General features: G+C 42.4%; 1 protein-coding gene across 2 annotated transcripts in view; it reads left to right on the forward strand.

Annotated features, from left to right (window-relative positions):
- Window positions 1-19549, forward strand: part of KATNAL2 (katanin catalytic subunit A1 like 2) — a 40106-nt gene that overhangs the window by 16518 nt on the left and 4039 nt on the right. For both annotated transcript variants that reach the window (XM_024734708.1, XM_024734709.1), the window contains exons 10-11: window positions 3704-3795; window positions 5965-6075. In XM_024734708.1, coding sequence (XP_024590476.1) covers window positions 3704-3795; window positions 5965-6075 — 203 coding nt within the window. The remainder of the gene's footprint in view (window positions 1-3703; window positions 3796-5964; window positions 6076-19549) is intronic.

Raw genomic sequence — 19549 nt, forward strand, 5'->3', positions numbered from 1 at the left:
CAGTGGTTAAGAATCCACCTGCCAATGCAGGGGACACAGGTTCAATCCCTGGCCCGGAAAGATCCCACATGCCACAGAGCCACTAAGCCCGTGCACCACAACTACTGAGCCTGTGCTCTGGAGCCCGCGAGCCACGACTACTGAGCCCGTGTGCCACAACTACTGAAGCCCGCGCACCTAGAGCCCATGCTCTGCAACAAGAGAAGCCACCGCAATTAGAAGCCCATGCATGGCAACGAAGAGGACCCCCTGGAAGAGTAGCCCCGACTCGCCGCAACTAGAGAAAGCCAGAAAGCCAGAAAGCCCAGGTGCAGTAATGAAGACCCAATGCAGCCAAAGAAAAAAAAGTAGTCTTTCTGAAAAAAATAGTAAAAAAGACCCCTGAGCCCTCTCCCTGGAGGAAACTACTACAATTGCTTTCCAGAACACTTATTTATATCTACATTAACATCAACAACTGTATCTCGATCTCCCTCCTTTTAAGATACAAGTAGGAACATAGCACACATACTCTTCTGTACCTTGTGGGTTTTTTCACACTTAACAATGTAACTTGGATATTGTTCCACACTATTATAGATAGACAGAACATGTTTTTAATATGTCTGCATGACACTTCATTGCATGGTTGTACCAAAACGTGTTTAACCAATCTTTTCTTAATACACATTTAGGTTGTTTCCAGTCTCTTGCTATTATGAAGAAAGCTACAGTGAAGAGTCTTTCTATACACGTGTCTTTGCATATAGTGTAGTGTAGGACAATTTCTTAGAAGTAGAGTTGCTGGGTCAGAAGGAAAGAAAACCACTGATTGCCAAATTCCCTGCCGACAGGGTTGCACCAGCTTACATTCCCATCAGTGGTGTGTGTGTTTGCTTCCTCACACCCTGGCCAACACCATGTAGTACCCAAATTTAAAAATCTTTGCCAGTCTGATAGTGAAAGTAATATTTAAGTGCTCAAACATGCATTTCTTTCATTCTGAATGAATTTGAGCATCTTTCTATAGGTTTAGAAGATATTCATATTTCTTATTTTCTATGAAATACATTTTTTGGATATTAAAAAATAATTCAAAAGGAAAACAGGACTTCCCTGGTGGCATAGTGGTTAAGAATCCGCCTGCCCAGTGCAGGGGACACGGGTTCTGAGCCCTGGTCCGGGAAGATCCCATATGCTGCAGAACAACTAAGCCCGTGAGCCACAACTACTGAGCCTGTGCTCTAGAGCTCATGAGCCACAACTGCTGAGCCTGCGTGCTGCAACTACTGAAGCCCGCGAGTCTAGAGCCCGGGCTCTGCAACAAGAGAAGTCACCGCAGGGAGAAGCCCTTGCACCACAACAAAGAGTAGCCCCCGCTCACCGCAACCAGAGAAAGCCCGCATGCAGCAACGAAGACCCAACACAGCCCAAAATAAAATAAATAAATAAAGTAATTAATTAATTTTAAACAAAAAGGAAACCAGATAACTCTGCTAATGCTAATCTGGAAGGATCTTATCTTCTGTCCTTTCAGAAATTACTCTTATTTTCTGAGCTCCTGGAAAGAGCCTCACCTGGAAAACCTTGGTCATGCTGTCAAGATTCTTACAGTGAAGCTTTCAGATAAAGAAAGCCCTTCAAGGCCTTCCCCTAAATCAGAGTCGCTTTCCTACCATTTGCTTCTCTTTCTATTCCAGTTGAAGAGTTATTTATAGGGAGCCCTTGGTTACGTTTCTCCCTCCCCTCCTAATGTTCATGTCTCCTAGGAGTGGATGCTATTGAGGAGCTGAGTGGTCTCGTTAGCAAACGCACACACCTGTTGTTGCTTACATCTTTCAACATTCCACCCTCACCCAGTTGTGTGATTTAACTTCCTCCAAGAACTTCTGAAAATTTTAGACTAATGCTTCCCAAGCACTTACCCAGGGTTCTATATATTCTCTGGCAGTGGAAGGGTAGTGGTGTGGTCCATGTGGAGACATAGGCTCCAGACGTGGTTCTCCTTCCAGCAGGATGTTTGGTCTTATCGAGGCTGTTGGTCTCTCTGCACTTTGGGGAGCTCCTTAAAAACGTGTAAAAGTGTTCTAATATGCCATTTTTCATTGGGTAGATTGCTGCTGTTGTAATCATCCTTAATACCAGGTATATTTGAGCTTTTCTTTTTGTGACAGGAAGACAAATTACCTGCTGCTAATGAGTTGGTCTCTGTTGTGTCTACAAAACATTTGTGATGAGTGTCCCGGCATTGACACTGTTCTCTTAAGCTCACTGGGCTGAGCCAGAAATAGGATTCTGTGAAAGGAAAACACTTGCGCATGAGCATGGAGGGACCACACACACAAGCAGCGGTGAAGGTGAGGAGTTTCCCATTCAGTGACAGGGAGGCCTGTAAGGGACGACCTGCTACTACTATGAAAACCACAATCTGGCCTTTTCTGAGCCCTTCCCCTCTTATTTATTCTGTGATGCTTTGCTAGTGCTAAGTGACACAGAGAATAAATCTCCTATGCCTATTAAAGAACACCTATTCTTTTCTAAATCTCTAATGCTTTCTCTGATCAACCAGGGAAGAATTGTATATGGTGCTCAAGAGATTAGTTTCAGGGTTTTTTTTAAAAAAGGTATAGTTTTTTATACTCTTTTCATCACCACCACATCTCCCTTTAGAGCTCTCGATTTTGTTTTTATGGCTGTTCTTTTGCTGGTTGCTTTCCTGTTCTTATTCAGTCTATAATATTTTATTATGGAATGAAACATTTTATTCAATTGGGAATTGCCTTCAAGTACCTGAGCCTACCAAACAGCAGTGTTGGGGACCCCGTGGAGTCATTTGGGGAGCAGAAAGGGCAAAATTCTTTGGTCTTGTTGCCCATGACTGGAACTCTATCCTTTCTCTGCAGTTCTTCCTTCTGAGAATAACCTTATTGTCTCTAAGTGGTAAGGGAAGAAAAATTATTAACTGATTTTACGTATTCCAAGGCTTTTGTGTCCACGTGGAACATGTTATTGGCAGGGGGTCTCAAGGGTTAACTAACAAATTAGCTAACAAACCAACTAACAAAGTTCAGGAACTGAGTTTTATCTTAAGCTCTCCCATTTATGATTAGTAACTTTTAAAAGTAAATTTATTTATTTTTATTTATTTAGTTTTGGCTGTGTTGGGTCTTCGTTGCTGCGCGTAGGCTTTCTCTAGCTGTGGCGAGCGGGGGCTACTCTTCATTGCAGTGCGTGGGCTTCTCATTGTGGTAGCTTCGCTTGTGGCGGAGCACGGGCTCTAGGCGCATGGGCTTCAGTAGTTGTGGCACGCGGGCTCAGTAGTTGTGGCTCGTGGGCTTAAGAGTGCAGGCTCAGTAGTTGTGGCGCACAGGCTTAGTTGCTCCACGGCATGTGGGATCTTCCCAGACCAGGGATTGAACCTGTGTCCCCCTGCGTTGGCAGGTGGATTCTTAAGCACTGCGCCACCAGGGAAATCCTATGATTAATAACCTTGAGCTAACCACTTATTCTCTCTGGCTGTAATTTTACCAAGTGGTAAATGGAAATAATAGGACCATGGGGTAGTGCTAGGGAGAAGTAACTGTAACGATTATAAAGTTATTGTGAAATAACAAAGTGAAGCATAAATGCTTAATATTACAGCTATCCTAAGCTTTTAATCTGTGGGAGCATCTGAGAACTTTAAGTATATGAATTAACAAGTGGTTGCTTTTCTCTTACCCAGGTGTTATTTGAACTTGCCCGCTATCACGCTCCCTCCACCATCTTCCTGGACGAGCTGGAGTCAGTGATGAGTCAGAGAGGCACGGCTCCTGGGTAACAGACAGGGTTTTTTTGGTCATCACTTCTCCCCTCTCGTTAGTGTGTTTGACGGTCGGAAGCCCATCGACATTTACCAGCAGAATGAGCCTATTAATAAGCCCACAGATTTTCTGCAGACACACGGAAAGGTCTTTAAATTAGATCATGTTAACTGAATAGCTGATTTAAGTAGTTTTTATAACCAGAGGAAATGTCATCCTCCCTTGCCCTTTCCCCACAGAGTGGATTTCAGGCCTGAAGATCACCCAGCCCCGATCCCAGGCTGCCATAACCATCCTGCTGGCTCGAAATAGCTGCCTGTGAACACCTCCCCTGGAGGCAGAGGGGCTGCCTGGGGGGAACGGGGCTGCCAAGGGCTAAGCCCTGAGAGGCAGCCCTGGACAAGGCATGTGAGGCCAGGGAAGCCGCCACTTCTCTGTGACACCAGACTGTGGCTCAGCCGGACCGATTTTAAATATGTCACATATATTATCTCTAAAGATTAAGTGTCCACTAATGTCCCCAGCAGGCAGAACACATCTCAGACTGTAATGAGGTTGTGTGTGTATGTGTGTGTGTGTGTGTGTGTGTGTGTGTGTGTGCGTGTTTTAAGAACACCTTTCTGTCTTCATCAGAGGTGTTTTTCTTTGAAACTTTTTACTAAACTTTGTATCCCTGGCTTGAAAAAACAGCTCTCAGGGAAAACTCAACACAGCTGCATTTATTGATGGCTTCTAATGGTCTATCATCAAGGCAGAACTAATATTAATAAAAAGTAAACAATTATCTTGTTGGAAGTATAACTAGAATATAATTTATGAAATTTTACTTATTAAAAACCATTTTCCCAGCAGAGAAAAACAACCATCAAGATGCATCCAAGATGCATGGGATTCATGTCGTTGATTGAAATGCAACTGTTTCTATGGCTTCATGGGTGCTAGCCAGCCCCAGGCTAGGTGATCTGCCTCTCCAAAGGGGGCCTGGCAGGAACAGGCAGCTGCACGGGGGCCTAGCTGGGAGCCCACCAGGCTGCCCTAGTGGTCACTTCCTCTGCAATGCCCTGTGCTCCTGGCCTGCCTTACTGCAGTGACACTCACCCTTACATGCACTCTGCCCATCTCCATCCCCAGGGCCCTCCACAGCTTTGATTGAGCTACCTTGGAAACTTCATCTACCAGCCTTGAGTGTGTCAGTTTCCTTGTCTGGAAGTTAAACACTAAAACGAGAGTCTTCAAAGGATAAGGGAATAAGGGCAGGTGGTCTGAAGACTTTGGGGGTCATGTTATGTTAAAAGAATAGTAATTATGTGTAAATGTTAGATAAATATATAACGATATTTGTGTTTCCTCTTAGATCGAAAGGGGCACATTTCCTAAAAAACCCATAAGCCTAATTTGGGCTGCCACCATATACAGGCAGAGATGAGAAACTGAATGTTGTGTTGTGCTAGAAAGGCACTTTTTTGTCCTTTTAACTTGATCTACATGAGAGCCTGCTGGAGCTGGTCAGGACTTTGAGCCAGTTTTGATTGTGCTCGTCCTATGGTGTAGTGATCTCTTTCTTGGCTGGAGGGTCTCAGCAGTGAGGGTGGTGGGAAAATCAGAGGATGAATTTGCACAGAAAACTGCCTCTATTCCGCTGTGCAAGGAAAGCCTAGTTTCCGTGTCATTATCTTGTCTCTTATTAGAAGAGAATGAAATACTGTGTTGTGGTTCATCTCTTCTTGGACAGTTTATGTCCATACATTATACTAAAAGAAATAGTGTGTGTAAAGTACTTTCATGCCTGCTATATAAATGAAAAGGATTATTCTCAATGAAGCCATTTTTTAAAAGGGTAAATGATACGGCAGGTAGACACAGTGGGGCTGCCTTTTTTAATCTACTAGTGCCACTGTCTCCCCTTCAGTTATTTTCTGGTTCATTGTCAACCTCTGTTTTTCTTTTCAATATCATGATTATGTTCATTTACTTCCTTTCTGTTACTGTTTGAAAGTAGTACCAATTGCTTCTTTTCTCCAACCCTGGGATGAGTAGCTGCTGAGAATGCGGCAGGGAAGGGGTTAGTTGTCAGAAGGGAACCCGGTCTGCCGTCACTGAGTCCTTGCTGTGAGTGTCACTCTGGTCGTGGAAGCAAAGACTCTGCCTCTTGGGAGCATCTCACCTTCTCGTCTTTCTCTAGGGGAGAGCACGAAGGAAGCCTGCGGATGAAGACTGAGTTACTGGTGCAGATGGATGGGCTGGCCCGCTCCGAGGATCTCGTGTTTGTCTTAGCAGCCTCCAACCTGCCATGGTAAGAGATCTAGAGAGTACATTCTGAAGGCATTTTCATGAGCCACTGAGTACAGATGAAGATATTATACTGAGCACTTCAGGAAAAGTCCTCTTGTTTGGTTCCAGCCCTGGAAGTTTAAGCTGAAGGCTTTCCTGGTCAAGTCCTCAATCCTTGCTACTTGTACCGTGAAAGAATCTGCCTGAACAGAAGGAACATAGGCCAGGGCTACCACTGACAATATTTAAAATGGACATGCTGAGTTTAAAGCCAAATTATTAACTGTGTTTAAGCAGGGGTTTGGCAGAGAACTGTAAAATACTAAAATCTGCAGGACTCAAAGAATATTCCAGAAATAACATGTTTGGATTTTAACATGTTAAAATTAAACTTTAAGTTGGGAGGAAAATCTTTACCTTAATGTTGCGCAGTAAATAGGAAGCTAAATAATATCTAATTGAAAATATAATCTACTCTCAGAGTCTGTTATTCAGACTGTATCCCAGAGTGGTTTAAGACCAATTCCAGAAGCAGAATTGGGAAATAAGAGATGTTGACTAGAGAAAAATAATATCTACTTGGAGAGAATATTTTAAAAAATAATTATAATCCCTTTATAGTTACAAGAATATTTTCACATACCTTGTTTCTTTTGAGCTGCAGATAAGACAGGAGCCAGATAAGGAAATGCTGCTCTTGCCATTTGCAGAGTGGGTACCAAGGTCAAGGGAGGTCAGTCCACCCAAAGTCAACATCCTATTTGCAGCAGAGCTGGGACTCGTGACACTCTTCCCCTTCCCCCTACCTCGCCCATTTCTGTTTCTACATTCCAAGGTGAAAAGAGACACCCTTCTGCCTGTGCACGCTGATCATCTAGGCTCCCAGAGAAGTCGTCACTGGCAAGAGGTGATGATGTTCATGTGTAATCTGTTATTTTAACTATATTCATAATTTCAACCCAGCTTCAACTCTTCGCAAATTTATAAGACTTTTCTAATGTGCTAAGGTGATCAGCATTTTACATTGTGAAGAGAGGTGTTTACACACAATGTTAAAGTTGAATCCACACAGAGAACCATCATTTAAATGTGGCGGTGAAATCCTTTAGAGAAAGAATCTCCATTCCTTCACCTGTTTGAAAGAGGGTTGATCATAACCTCTTTACCTATGACCCAGGGGGACCGTGAGAGTCAGCTAAGGAGGGTGGGGGAAAACTGGGGGAAAGCTGTGCCCCGCAGGGAGGAATAGAGAGCCCTTACCTCCCAGCGAAACCTAGGGCTTAGCTGAGGAGGTTATAGTGCTGCCGCAGTTTCCCTGAGGTGATCAGTTGTTGGGAAACCTCACATAAAATGGTTCAGAGAGGAAAAACAAAGAGCTAGTAAGCAATCAAAAATAAAGAAGCCTAGAAGGGTTTTTCTGAAAGAATTGCCTCTCGTCATGTCAAATGGCAAATACATATGTGCTTTTGAGCTTGGATTCCTTGACATCACAGATTGCATCCTTTCAGCATATCTGGGAACCGGTAAGTCCTACCCATTCTTGAACATCGCTGGGTTGAAAAAAAAACTTTTTATGATGAAAAATTCTAGACAAACACTAAAGAGAAAAGAGCACAATGAACCCACCATTTTCTAGTTTCCATAAGTAGCATCTTGCCCAATTGATTTAATCTATTGCTGCCTCCTCTCTTGTTTTGCCGCAACATTTTAAACTGTATCCTAGATTCTTATGTTATTTCTCACATATATATACTTCAGCATACATCTTTAAAAAAAATAAGGACGTTTTCTTACATTATCACAGTGTCATTATCAACCCCAACAAAATTAACAGTAATTGCTTAGTATCCTCTAATACCCAGTTTATATTCGGATTTCCCATATTGTTCCAAAAACGTCTTTTTACAGTTGGCTTACTGAACTGGTAACCAAACAAGATTTGCATTTTGTAATTAGTTGTTCTCTTAAGTATCTTTTAATCTAGAACAGACTCCCTCTTTTTTTCCCCCACTTGCTATTGACTTGATTGCTAGGGAGGTTGTCCTGCAGAGTCTAAACTTTCTGGATGTGGCTCATTGTATGCTCATGGTAATACTTAGCTAGTTCTTCTTACCCTTATAATTACTCTAGACTAAAAGTTAGATTGATTAGATTCGATTCAGGATTAATATAATTTTTTGGCGACATACTTCATACATGATGCTGAGTACATCACATTGCATCACATGCAGAAGCATGTAGTGCCCTGTTGTCCCGCCTGTGGTGGTACCAGGATTGATCATTGGGTTCAGGTGTGTCAGCCAGGTTCCTCTGCTCTGTAGTTCCCGTCAATGGTTGTAGCATCCATTGATGATCTTTGCCTGAATCACTTATTTCACTAGAGGTGTGAGTCTATCATTCCTTCTGATTGATAGCTGGAATTATTCTCTACCGTAGAACTTTGGTCCATCCAATAGGGTTATTTGGTTACCCTGAAATGTAGTTCATACTTGAAAATCAGAATTCTTTCTCTTTGATTTTTAGAGTCATGAGTTGTGCCCTAGCAACCTCCAGTGGTAACCAATGAGTCAGTCTCCCTCCCTCCCTCCCTCCCTCTCTCTTTCTCTCTTTCTCTCCCTCTCTCTCTCTCTCTCTCTCTCTCTCTCACTATGATCTCATGACTTGTTTGGTATAACATCATTAGTTTTTTTTTACAGCTTTATTGAGATATCGCTCACATACCATACAATTCACCATTTAATGTGTACAATTCATGGTTTTAGCTATATTTATATTTATATGATTATACAATCGTCACTACAATCAATTTTAGAATATTTTTCTTTACCTTGAAAAGACACCCTGTACCCATTAGCAGTCATCCCCATCTCCCACCCCCAGCACTAAGCAACCACTAATCTATTTTCTGTTTCTATAGATTTGCCTGTTTTTATACCTCTGAGTGCAATTATTATGGTAACTCTATGTTTAATTGAGGAGCGACCAATCTGTTTTCCAAAGTGGCTGCACCATTTTACATTCTTACTAGCCATGGATGAAAGTTCCAATTTCGTCACATCCTCATCAACACTTGATATTCTCTGTCGTTTTGATTATAGTCATCCTAGTGGATGAGCAGTGGTATCTCCTCTCTTTGATTTGCATTTCCATGATGACTAGTGATATTGAGCATCTTTTCGTGTACCTATTGGCCAGTTGCATATCTTCTTTGGTGAAATGTCTTTTCAAATCCTTTGTCCGTTTTTAAATTATTGAGTTATAAGATTTGTTTCGTCCTCTATCAGATTTGTAGATATTTTCTTCTGTGGCCACTAGTCTGTCTTCCCTCCCTCCCTCCCTCCCTCCCTCTCTGAATTTTTTGTTCCTCTTTCTCCATGCCTTTGCTAAACTTCCCATGTCTGTCCCATTTCCCAAGCTCCGAGCCTTTCAGAAGACCCTGTAACTGGTTTTTCTAGAGCAACGCTGTCTAATAGAAATATAATGTGAGGCACACATACTTAAAAAATTTCTAGTAGCCACATTAAAAATTATCAAAAGAAACAGATAATATGCAATTTTGATAACATATTTTATTTAACCCAGTATATGTAAAATACTATCATTTCCATATATAATCAATATAAACATTATTGTGATATTTACATTCCCTTTTTCATACTAAATCTTTGAAATCCAGTGTACACTTTATACTTAGGGCATGCTTCAGTTTGGACTAGGCTTGCTTCACGTGCCCAGTAGCCACGTGTGGTCGGCAGCTACTGTACTGGACAGGCAGATCCAGAGCCTGACTGTCAGCCCCCATGCTGCTGTGGCAGAGATTGATAACTGCCTCCCAATATTTTTTTTTTTTTTTTTTTTTTTTGCGGTACGCGGGCATCTCACCCCTGTGGCCTCTCCCGTTGCGGAGCACAGGCTCCGGACACGCAGGCTCAGCGGCCACGGTTCACGGGCCCAGCCGCTCCGCGGCATATGGGATCCTCCCGGACCGGGGCACGAACCCGTGTCCCCTGCATCGGCAGGCGGACTCAACCACTGCGCCACCAGGGAAGCCCCTGCCTCCCAATATTTACTTCATCCTTCTACTTTCATAACAGAACCCCAACTTTTGGATTCTATTTCTTAGCTTCCCCTTCTGTTAGGTGTGGCAGGGCCAAGCTCCTTTGTCATTTGCACAAGGTGACCCAGGCTCAATTTGAATATTCTGCTCCAGACCTGGAATCAGCCATTGATTCACAGAGCCCTGGTTCCCTTTAATGGAAAATACTATTTAGAGATCACAGTCTCACAGTTATGGGTGTTCCTTGCTACTGGATTATCATTGCTTCCTGGCCTTTTGATTGGGCAGAGCTAGGAAATACATACCTAGTTTTAAAAAGAGGCAAATGATGAGTTCATACTAATATTTACCACTCAAATTTAAGATTACAAGGTTTTTAAAGTATTTGATTTTATATTTGTGTCTTTTCTCTAATTGTGAACATTTTAGTTCTTAACAACATTAATATAATTGTTACTCACTTTATCCTCATATGTAGATATATTTTATATTTGTGACTATGACAGAATTTTCAGTAATAATACCAAACCTATCATAACAGTAACATTTTGATGAAGAAAATGGTACAGACCTGGCATAACTAAGATGGAAGAGCTAATTCTGGATTTTTCATCTTCAGCACTCTTGACATTTGGGGCCAGAGAATTCTTTGCTGTGGGGCCTCCTGTGCGCTGTACCATGCTGAGCAGCATCCCTGGTCTCTCCCCGCTAGATGCTGGTAGCATCACCCCCCGTTGTGACCACCAAATAGGTCTCCAGACATTGCCAGATGTTCCCCAGGGAGGGGGGCAAAATTACCCCCGGCTGAGGCTCACTGGACTAATGGAAGGAATGACAGACATTATTTAGAAAGACATTATTTAGAGACAGACTGTCACATCCTCCACAAATAAACTGTCAAGTTTTTTTTAAGAACTCCATAAAATAACTTGGTTTACTTACACAAAAAGCGGTATATTATAGAAATTGTTCTGTATTTTTATTTTTTCCATAACAAAATGTTCTGGAGATCTTTCCAAATAAGTACAGAAAGTTCTCCCTCCTTCCCTTTGTAGCTGCGTGTATTCCATCTTGTTCGTATGATAATCTACCCCCGTCACCTACTGATGGGCATTGGGGCTGTTGCTACTCTTTTGCTCTTATAAGTAATGTTGCAATGAGTAATGGTGTGCATATATCACTTTGCGTGTTTGCCAGTGTATCTTTGGGGAAGGTTCCTGGAAGTAGAATTGCTGGGTCAAGGGGTTAATGTGCATGAAATTATAGTAGAGAATGCCAAATTTCCCTCCATAGAGGTTTTACATTTTGTATTCCCACCAGGGTCCTGCTTTCATTACTTAACATTATAGTAAGAACATTTCCAACGTCATTAAATAATCCTTGAAAATTGGATTTTGTAATGGCTGCCCAAAATTCCCACATGTGAATATACCACAATTTAGTTAATCATTCCTTTCCTGTTGAACATAAATGATGCTCCCAACTTTCTCTATTATAAATAACACTGAAATGAACTTCCTTGAATAAAAATCTTTGACCAAAATCTAGTTATTTCTTAAGTACAGATTTCTGGAAGTAGGATTGCTGTATGAAAGGGCATAGTTTTTATTTTTAAGTATTTTGCTACATACTGTCCAAGTCCTTAAATTAGGAAATGATATATTTTTATCAAGAGTATTGGGACCAAAAAAAAAGAGTATTGAGACAGACCTTTATTTTGGCTTCAGGGTCTTAGATGAGGGAATAAACTTATCTGATTCAAGCAATCTATGCTTGTTGGGGAAATAACTAAATTATACCAAACTATGTAAAAATCTAGTCGTAAAATCCCCAAAGAAATTCTTTATGGTTGGTTAGTGGTATTTCTTATCTACAGCATCTTCCAAGGCATTAGGCTATCACCTACTGCTTGTTAACTTATCACTCTCCCTAGACAAATCCATTCTGTCTCAAAGGGCTAGTCATTTTCTCCCTTCTCAGCAGTGAGGTGGCGTGCAGCATCTTGGTTTACTCAGTGCTTCTCCTCCGAGGACCTCCTTCCTTGATCTATAGCATCACAGAAAGGACAAGAAGGAAGCAAGGAATAACAGCTCATCTGTGTCATTTTTTTTTTTAGTTGTTTTTTTTGTTTGTTTGTTTGTTTTTTGCAGTACGCGGGCCTCTCACTGTTGTGGCCTCTCCCGTAGCGGAGCACAGGCTCCGGACGCGCAGGCTCAGCGGCTATGGCTCACGGGCCCAGCCGCTCCGTGGCATGTGGGATCTTCCCAGACCACGGCACGAACCCATGTCCCCTGCATCGGCAGATGGACTCTCAACCACTGCGCCACCAGGGAAGCCCTCATCTGTGTCATTTGATGTGTAAATTTGCAATGAGGAGAATAACATATGTTGCATATTTAATATACCACTTAAAGTAATAGCCATGAAAGAAATGTTTAACAAGCACAGTTAGTATTGTTGAGTATTCACAAACTCAGGCCTAGGAGTACAGAGGGAAACAAAATACTGAACAGGGCTATTAAGGCAAATGCCATCTTTAGATGTCTACTAAACTTGATGATAGTTTGTACAAAGAAGGTTTAAAAATTGTATGTGTGAAGCGTGTTGAAACTCATCTTTTCCTTGTTATTTGCAAAAGGGCTAGACATTTCACTGTCCCTTTTAAAAATCATCCACCTAGTATGACCACACTCTGGATTTAAAAAAAAAAAAATCTTAATATGTAAAGAAAGCATAAGATCCTAGAGATTCTGGCACTGGGAATGTGGAAGAATGTACCCATGTAAACTGACTTCTTCCCATATGGGCTCTGTCCTGTCTGGCGTGAGATTCCTATAGACGTGTATACATGTGATTGAAGGGGTCAGCAGACATAACCCTGGGTTTTTCCGCAGTAGCTCCATGTGTCTCCTGGGCTCTAGGGAGAAGCTGTGCTCTCTGAGGTCCTACCTTTTGGCCTCGTGCCTTGACTATCATTACCCTCTAGATCAACATTTCTCCAAGAATGGTTCCCCACAGGTCATTATCCAAAAAATGGGATCTAGTGGGATCTAATTTAACTCAGAGATACTGAGTTACAGTTCAACTGATTTCCACCCTGGCAGGAGTTCTCAGTGCCTTTAAGATGCTATTGTGTGTTGTGACTCTCCAAGAAAAGCTATGAGAAAGCAGTACATTCCATATTTATTTGACCCCAGAATCCCTTCCTTAAGGAGCATCTCATAAGACCAATGTTCTATTTGAAAACCTTTCGGGAAACGGTGGTTTGCATTAACTCACTCTGATCTGATAATTGCATCGCTCATTGCAATAGCATTCAATCATGCTTTCAGGCTTTTAAAATCTTTTATCATTTTAAAAAAGGGACAGCAGGCCCCAAATGAAGTCACTTGTTCTAAGCCCACATCATCAAACTGAGAGTCAATACTTAACCTAATAGCAGTTTCAGCCTCTCCCAGGAATGTAATCTTAACCAGTCAGTCTGGAATTACCTCGTCAGTACTAGTGAGGTAGTCCACTGGGTAGACTCTGCTGTTCCCCAAAAGAAGGTGACCTTACCCAAAACAATCCACTCTTTGCTCATAACCTTCTTGTTGCGTCTCCTTCTGCCTATAAAACATTTTGCATTTTGTACATGTCTTCAGAGCTCCTTTCTGTTTGCTAGATGGGATGCTCCTGGATTCCTGAATCATTGAACAAAGCCAATTAGATCTTTAAATTTACTCATTTGAATTTTGTTTTTTAGCAATAGTATGTCCATGCCTACCAGTGGTCAAATTGCTTTGCTTGAAATTGCTTCTCTCCATACAAAGCTTCACTAACCTGTACAATGATATGAAGTTCATGATCCTCCATATGTGGTTGATGGGTGATTCTGACACAACCAGGAAAAAAGTGTGTGGTGCAGGATTTGGTAGGTGCAGCGGGGCAGGCCCAGGACTGACTGGGCAGGAGGTTACTAGGAGTAACCTTGCCCTTGCCCCATTCACACCTTCTCAGTTCTTTGGTTTCATCAGACATAAATTGATTGCGGCCTGGCCTGCTGTGGCATTACTTTATCTTAACAGGGTGCAGGTTGACATGTGAGCTGTAATTCTAAAACCAAATTTTAAGACGTATAAAATTAACACGACCGTTTTATAGAAAATTTGAGAATTAGGGAAAAACTACTCATAATTTCACCACTGTGACATAAGTATTATCATCTTTGTATATACCCTAATGGTGAAAATGGTTTGGTTATGTGCTATCATTTGTTGCCTTTGTATCCTTCTGTGGTAATTTTTTTCCCCAAGAGGGAAATCATTTTCACCATTTTGGCTATTTAGAAGAATAATACATGTTCATTATAAAAGTCATATTTTATATGCTTTGGGGTTGCTTGAAAGTGCACAGTCCCCTATAACTGTACCCGCAGACACCACCCCACGCCCCACACACAGAAACAAGAATGTGAACGTTCATGGATACATATTATTTTGTTCTGTGGCCTGTTTTTTTCTTTCACTTAATACATTGTGGACAACTTTGAAAATCTACCTAATTCCATATAGAATCCCACGTATGGGTGGGCCTTAATTTATTTGACTTTTCTTTTTCTTGAGGGTTTTAATATGGCACCAGTGCATTGGACCAAGCTCCTTCCACCATGACTCCCAGCACAGACACTCTGTGGGGGGCAGTTTTCCCTCTGACGTTTAGCTGGGGTAGGGCAGGTATTATCAAAAAGGCTTTGTGTCCTGGTGGACCTGCTCTTCCCAGCCTTTTGTTAGAGAGAATGAGCTTTTCTTGAGGCTTCTGTCTGTGCCTGTTAGCAGTTTGTCAGCGGGCTTCTCCAGCGCCCCGTGTGGGAGGTCTGAGGGAGGCAAAACAGAAACCTGAGAACACTGCCCTGTCGTTCGTTCCTCATGTCCCCCGCTCCCTAGCCCCTCATCCTCCTTCTTTCCAGTGTCTTCCTAGGTTTAGAAGCTGTATTACATGCAATGAATTTTAGTAGTAGTGGGTGGACTAGAGAAGGATGGGCTACTCCATCTTGGCCAGAAGCGAGTCTCTCTCATAGTTTTGATTCCCTCTTCTATCATTTTATACATCTTAAACACAATTATTTTATCGTCTGTATCAGTGGAGTTTAATTCTGTTCTTAGTTTCTTCTGCAGACTCTCATTCTTGGTGGTTCGTTATATGTTTCAGAATTTGGGATGGTGGGCTTACATTTAGTGAGGGGAACTCTATCTGTGAGAGTCTTACACATGTCCTTTCACAGAAAATTTATGTCTGACAGGCTTTGGACAACTGTAAGCTAATTTCTTAGCATAGGGTTTCTTCATCCATGCCAGTGAGGGTAGGTTGGATTCTGAATTATCAGTGAAGACTTTTTCCCACCCCAAAGTATAAGACAGATTCCCTTGGTTCTTTCCATTGCTAGTGGGGATATTTTTCTAACCCATCCTTTCATAGAGGATGTGCCATCTGGTTTTTTGTTTTACGTGATGGGCCTTGTTTCTACCTACTATCTTGAATGGGCCCAAGGGCTTCTATGCTATGCCACAGGTAGACTTTAAAATCCAAACTTTTTTTTGTAACTAAGAGGCAAACACTCAGCCACAGCTTCAATTTCAGCTGCCCAGTCTTGATTTTTGGCTTCCTCTTCATTTTTAGGGCTTGAGAATTTTGCTGCTTCCTGTGGACTCATTTGTTGTGTATACCAAAAGTGATTCCTATAATTCACTGAGCTTTTAAAGTGGCTTTATAACAAGAGATTTCTGAATATCTAGTTCATCATTTTGCTGGAAAAAGAAGATTCCCATTTCTTCTCTCAATTATTGGTCAGACATTTTCTGGCAAGAGTAATAGGAATATATCTCCTTGTTGGTATTCTAGTAACTCGAAGTAATTGTCATTCTTTATTATAAATATGTGATGCTCTTACCCTAACATCAGTAGGACATAGACTGAACTGATGGCTCTCCTGTTGGATCCCCTTGTCTCTTGCTTGTGAGCTCACTCTTCAGAATGAGAAGTGCAGTCTCTGGAGATGAGAGGCCCCCTATGGAGACTACATCTCTCACCTCATCTTCAAAAGCACTGCCCAGCCAAGTGAGCTGAATCATCATTTCCGTGTTTTTTTTTTTTTTTTTTTTACTAAAGATGAAAATAGGATGCTTTATTCCCAAGTTGATGCTTGTTTTCTCTGTTAATTCGAACTAATGATGCTTATAAAATGCTAATTTTCAACAAAGCAGATTTACCTTTGTAAATAAAGACTGGGCTTTAAGGAAGCAGATCACTTACATGAAGCCAGTAGCCCTGAACTGAAAGTTTATTCATTCACTCAAGTAGTATCTATTGAGTACCTACTGTGAGTATTCTGCATGATGGAAGGAGGGGGAACCCAAGATATATGGTCCATGATCCTTGGCCTCTAGAGGCTGGCTATCTGATGGGACAATGGATGAGATATAAACGCAAGTAACTAAGAAGTGAGGATACAGCCAGCCATGTGGCTGGTACAGACAATAAGTAGAATAAAATTATATCGGGAAGAGGCCATTTCTGATTAAAGATATTTAAAAGAAAAGGGGGTAGAGAGCACTTGCACTGGACCTGTGAAAAGGACCTGGCTCTTGGTAGACCAACTGGAAGTTACTAGTAAAGAAAATGACCTGAGTACATGCTCAACTAGGATGGCAAAATGTAGATTTAGATAACGGCCGACAGAGCACTTTGGCCCAGGTGGGAAGTGTAGGTAGGAGTCAACTTACACAGAGCTCAGTGCAGGAGACAAAGTAAACTTCAGCGCTTTATTCATTGACTCCCTGTCATCTACCAAAGAATACAATTCCTGAATCTGCTTTTCAAGGATTGCCACGATCTCTGACTTCACGTTGGTTAGGGACATACTGCAAAGACTTTGCCTACAAAACTGAAGGTTGCTTTTCTCTTGTCACACTGAGATGGTTTGAACTTAATGTTTTCACTATGGAATGAACAAACTAGAATTATGTTTGATTTCCAAATTCTGTAAAATTTGGAATGATCATTATCCCAGGAACAACATGGTTTAACAGGGGAGACAGGCCAGGGGCTGAGGAAGGGCCCCGAAGATTTGGCGCGGGAGCCCAGGTGCTCAAGTGCAAGGCCTCGTGGCCCATGCAAGCTGTCTAGGTGACCAGTGGGCGCTGCCACCTTGTATATAGCAGCGGGCACCGGTCCAGTGGCCAGGCTGTGAGGTCTGTGAGCCCTCACTGTGTCACAGTCACTCTTGCTGGTTGCTTTTGACCTTCGAGGTGATGGAAGTACCAAATGACCAAGATGAAGGAGATGTGAGAACAGAATAACTTGGGTGTGAAAATCAAAATGTAGCAGCTAAAGGGAGTGTTTTCTGGTTGCCGCAGTTTAAATTTTTTCACGTAAATATATTGGCATAAAGAATGATTCCTGGGTACATTCCATTTGTCCTTTGTTTCCTCCCTTGTATGATTATAATTATTGATGTCATTAAAAGTGCATTAATCAGGCCTGGCTGTCAGAGAGTTGCACTTATTTTGTGCCCACAAGCAGTTTTGAGGTAAATCTCTTGCCTTAGGGCATTAGCTGATCAATACAATCATCTATAGTGAGGGATTGTTTTCCCACCTCCCTCTGCCTGCCTGCATTTTCCTAGGGCATTCGGGGATCTGGTCTTCCTTTCAATAAGCAGTCCCCCTGGCTGGGATGAAGAGACCAGAGGTGCTCCCACCAAAGAGTCCTCCTTCTGCAGCCCCTGCCCTTTCAGGAGGGGCAGCTGGTCCAAGGAAAGGCCTTGGGGGAAATACGGCAACTGCTCATCAACCCAGCACTGCCATTTCCCCAGCTTATTCTCTCTTCCTTCCTGGTTTTAGCTTCAGGTTCCCAAGTCTTATTTCATTTTTAAAGTTTACAGGACCAACATTCCTGCAGTCCAAGGCCCAAACCTCCCAGTTATTGCCTATTATTTACATTGAAGTAAGGAGTTTGTCATATTCCTTTCTGTGTATCGGAGACTCAGCAGTGACAATACACTTGGCGGGTGGGCAATGTTGCTGGACCGAATTCCTAAATGTGAGTCTAATGGTGTCTCTTCTCTATATCTCCCTGACCCCCTCCTTTCGTCCCCCCTCACTCACCTCCTCCTGCCACTAATCGAGGCCCATCTCTCTGCTGACTGTCTAAAACAGCTTTGGATTTACTCAGACATACCAGGTGTTCAGTCAAGTTTATCTTCTTGGAGGCACATCTTCCAGAGCCTTCTCTCCTTCTCCAAAATGAGCGGATTGTCCTCTGCACCCTAGGCACCCCCTGCGTCATCCTGGAGGTTTCCTTCTCTCTCTGTGTCAGACCCTCCGTTTCTTGGAGCCCATGTGGCCCTTTGGTTTGGTTTCTCTCTCCCTTTGGTCCTCTAGTACTTTCCCGATAAAGGGTACATGGGAGGTAATATTTTTTAGGCTCTGCATATTGAGAATGTCTTTATTCTATCCTCCCACTTAATTGATGGTTTGATCAAGATACAGATTTCTACACTGGAAATTATTTTTCCTGGACTTCCCTGGTGGCACAGTGCTTAAGAATGCACATGCCAATGCAGGGGACATGGGTTCAATCCCTGGTCCAGGAAGATCCCACGTGCCACGGAGCAACTAAGCCCGTGCGCCACAACTACTGAGCCTGTGCTCTAGAGCCCACGAGCCACAACTACTGAGCCCGCGTGCCACAACTGCTGAAGCCCGCGTGCTCAGAGCCCGTGCTTTGCAACAAGAGAAACCACTGCAATAAGAAGCCTGCACACTGCAACGAAGAGTAGCCCCTGCTTGCCGCAACTAGAGAAAGCCCGCGCGCAGCAACAGAGACCCAACGCAGCCAAAAATAACTAGTTATAAATAATTATTTTTCCTCAGAATTTTGAAGGCATTGCTCTATTTTCTTTTAATATCTCACATTGATGATGAGAAATCTTATTCTCCATTCATTGGATGCAACCTGCTGGAAGCTTTTATGATCCTTTGTTCGTTCTCAGGGTTCTGAGATTTCACCGTGATGTGACTTGGGGTCTCCCTGCTGTTACTGTGCTAGTATCAGGCCAGTTACTGAGGCACAGTCTCCAGAGTCTCACTGTTCGGGTTCAAGTTCAGGGCCGCCATTCACTAGCCTTGACCTCAGGCAAGCTACTCGACCTCTATGCCTCAGTTTCCTCATCTTAAACAAAGATATTACCTACCTCATAGGTAGGTTCTGAGAATTAATATCTGAAAAATGCTTGAAACGGTACGTGCCACCTGGTGAGTGCTATTTAAGCACGAGCTTTTATTAATATTTCAGATGTAAAAAATAATTTCCTAGAGCTCTGCAAAGTTCCCTCAACCCTGTGTCTGGAATATAAATGTTGGCCCTGAGAGGGGGCGTGGTTGTGCAGGTGGCTGTCTCT

Source organism: Neophocaena asiaeorientalis, unplaced genomic scaffold (genome assembly GCF_003031525.2).
Source record: "Neophocaena asiaeorientalis asiaeorientalis breed wild unplaced genomic scaffold, Neophocaena_asiaeorientalis_V1.1 scaffold322, whole genome shotgun sequence".
In the NCBI taxonomy this organism is placed as follows: Eukaryota; Metazoa; Chordata; class Mammalia; order Artiodactyla; family Phocoenidae; genus Neophocaena; species Neophocaena asiaeorientalis.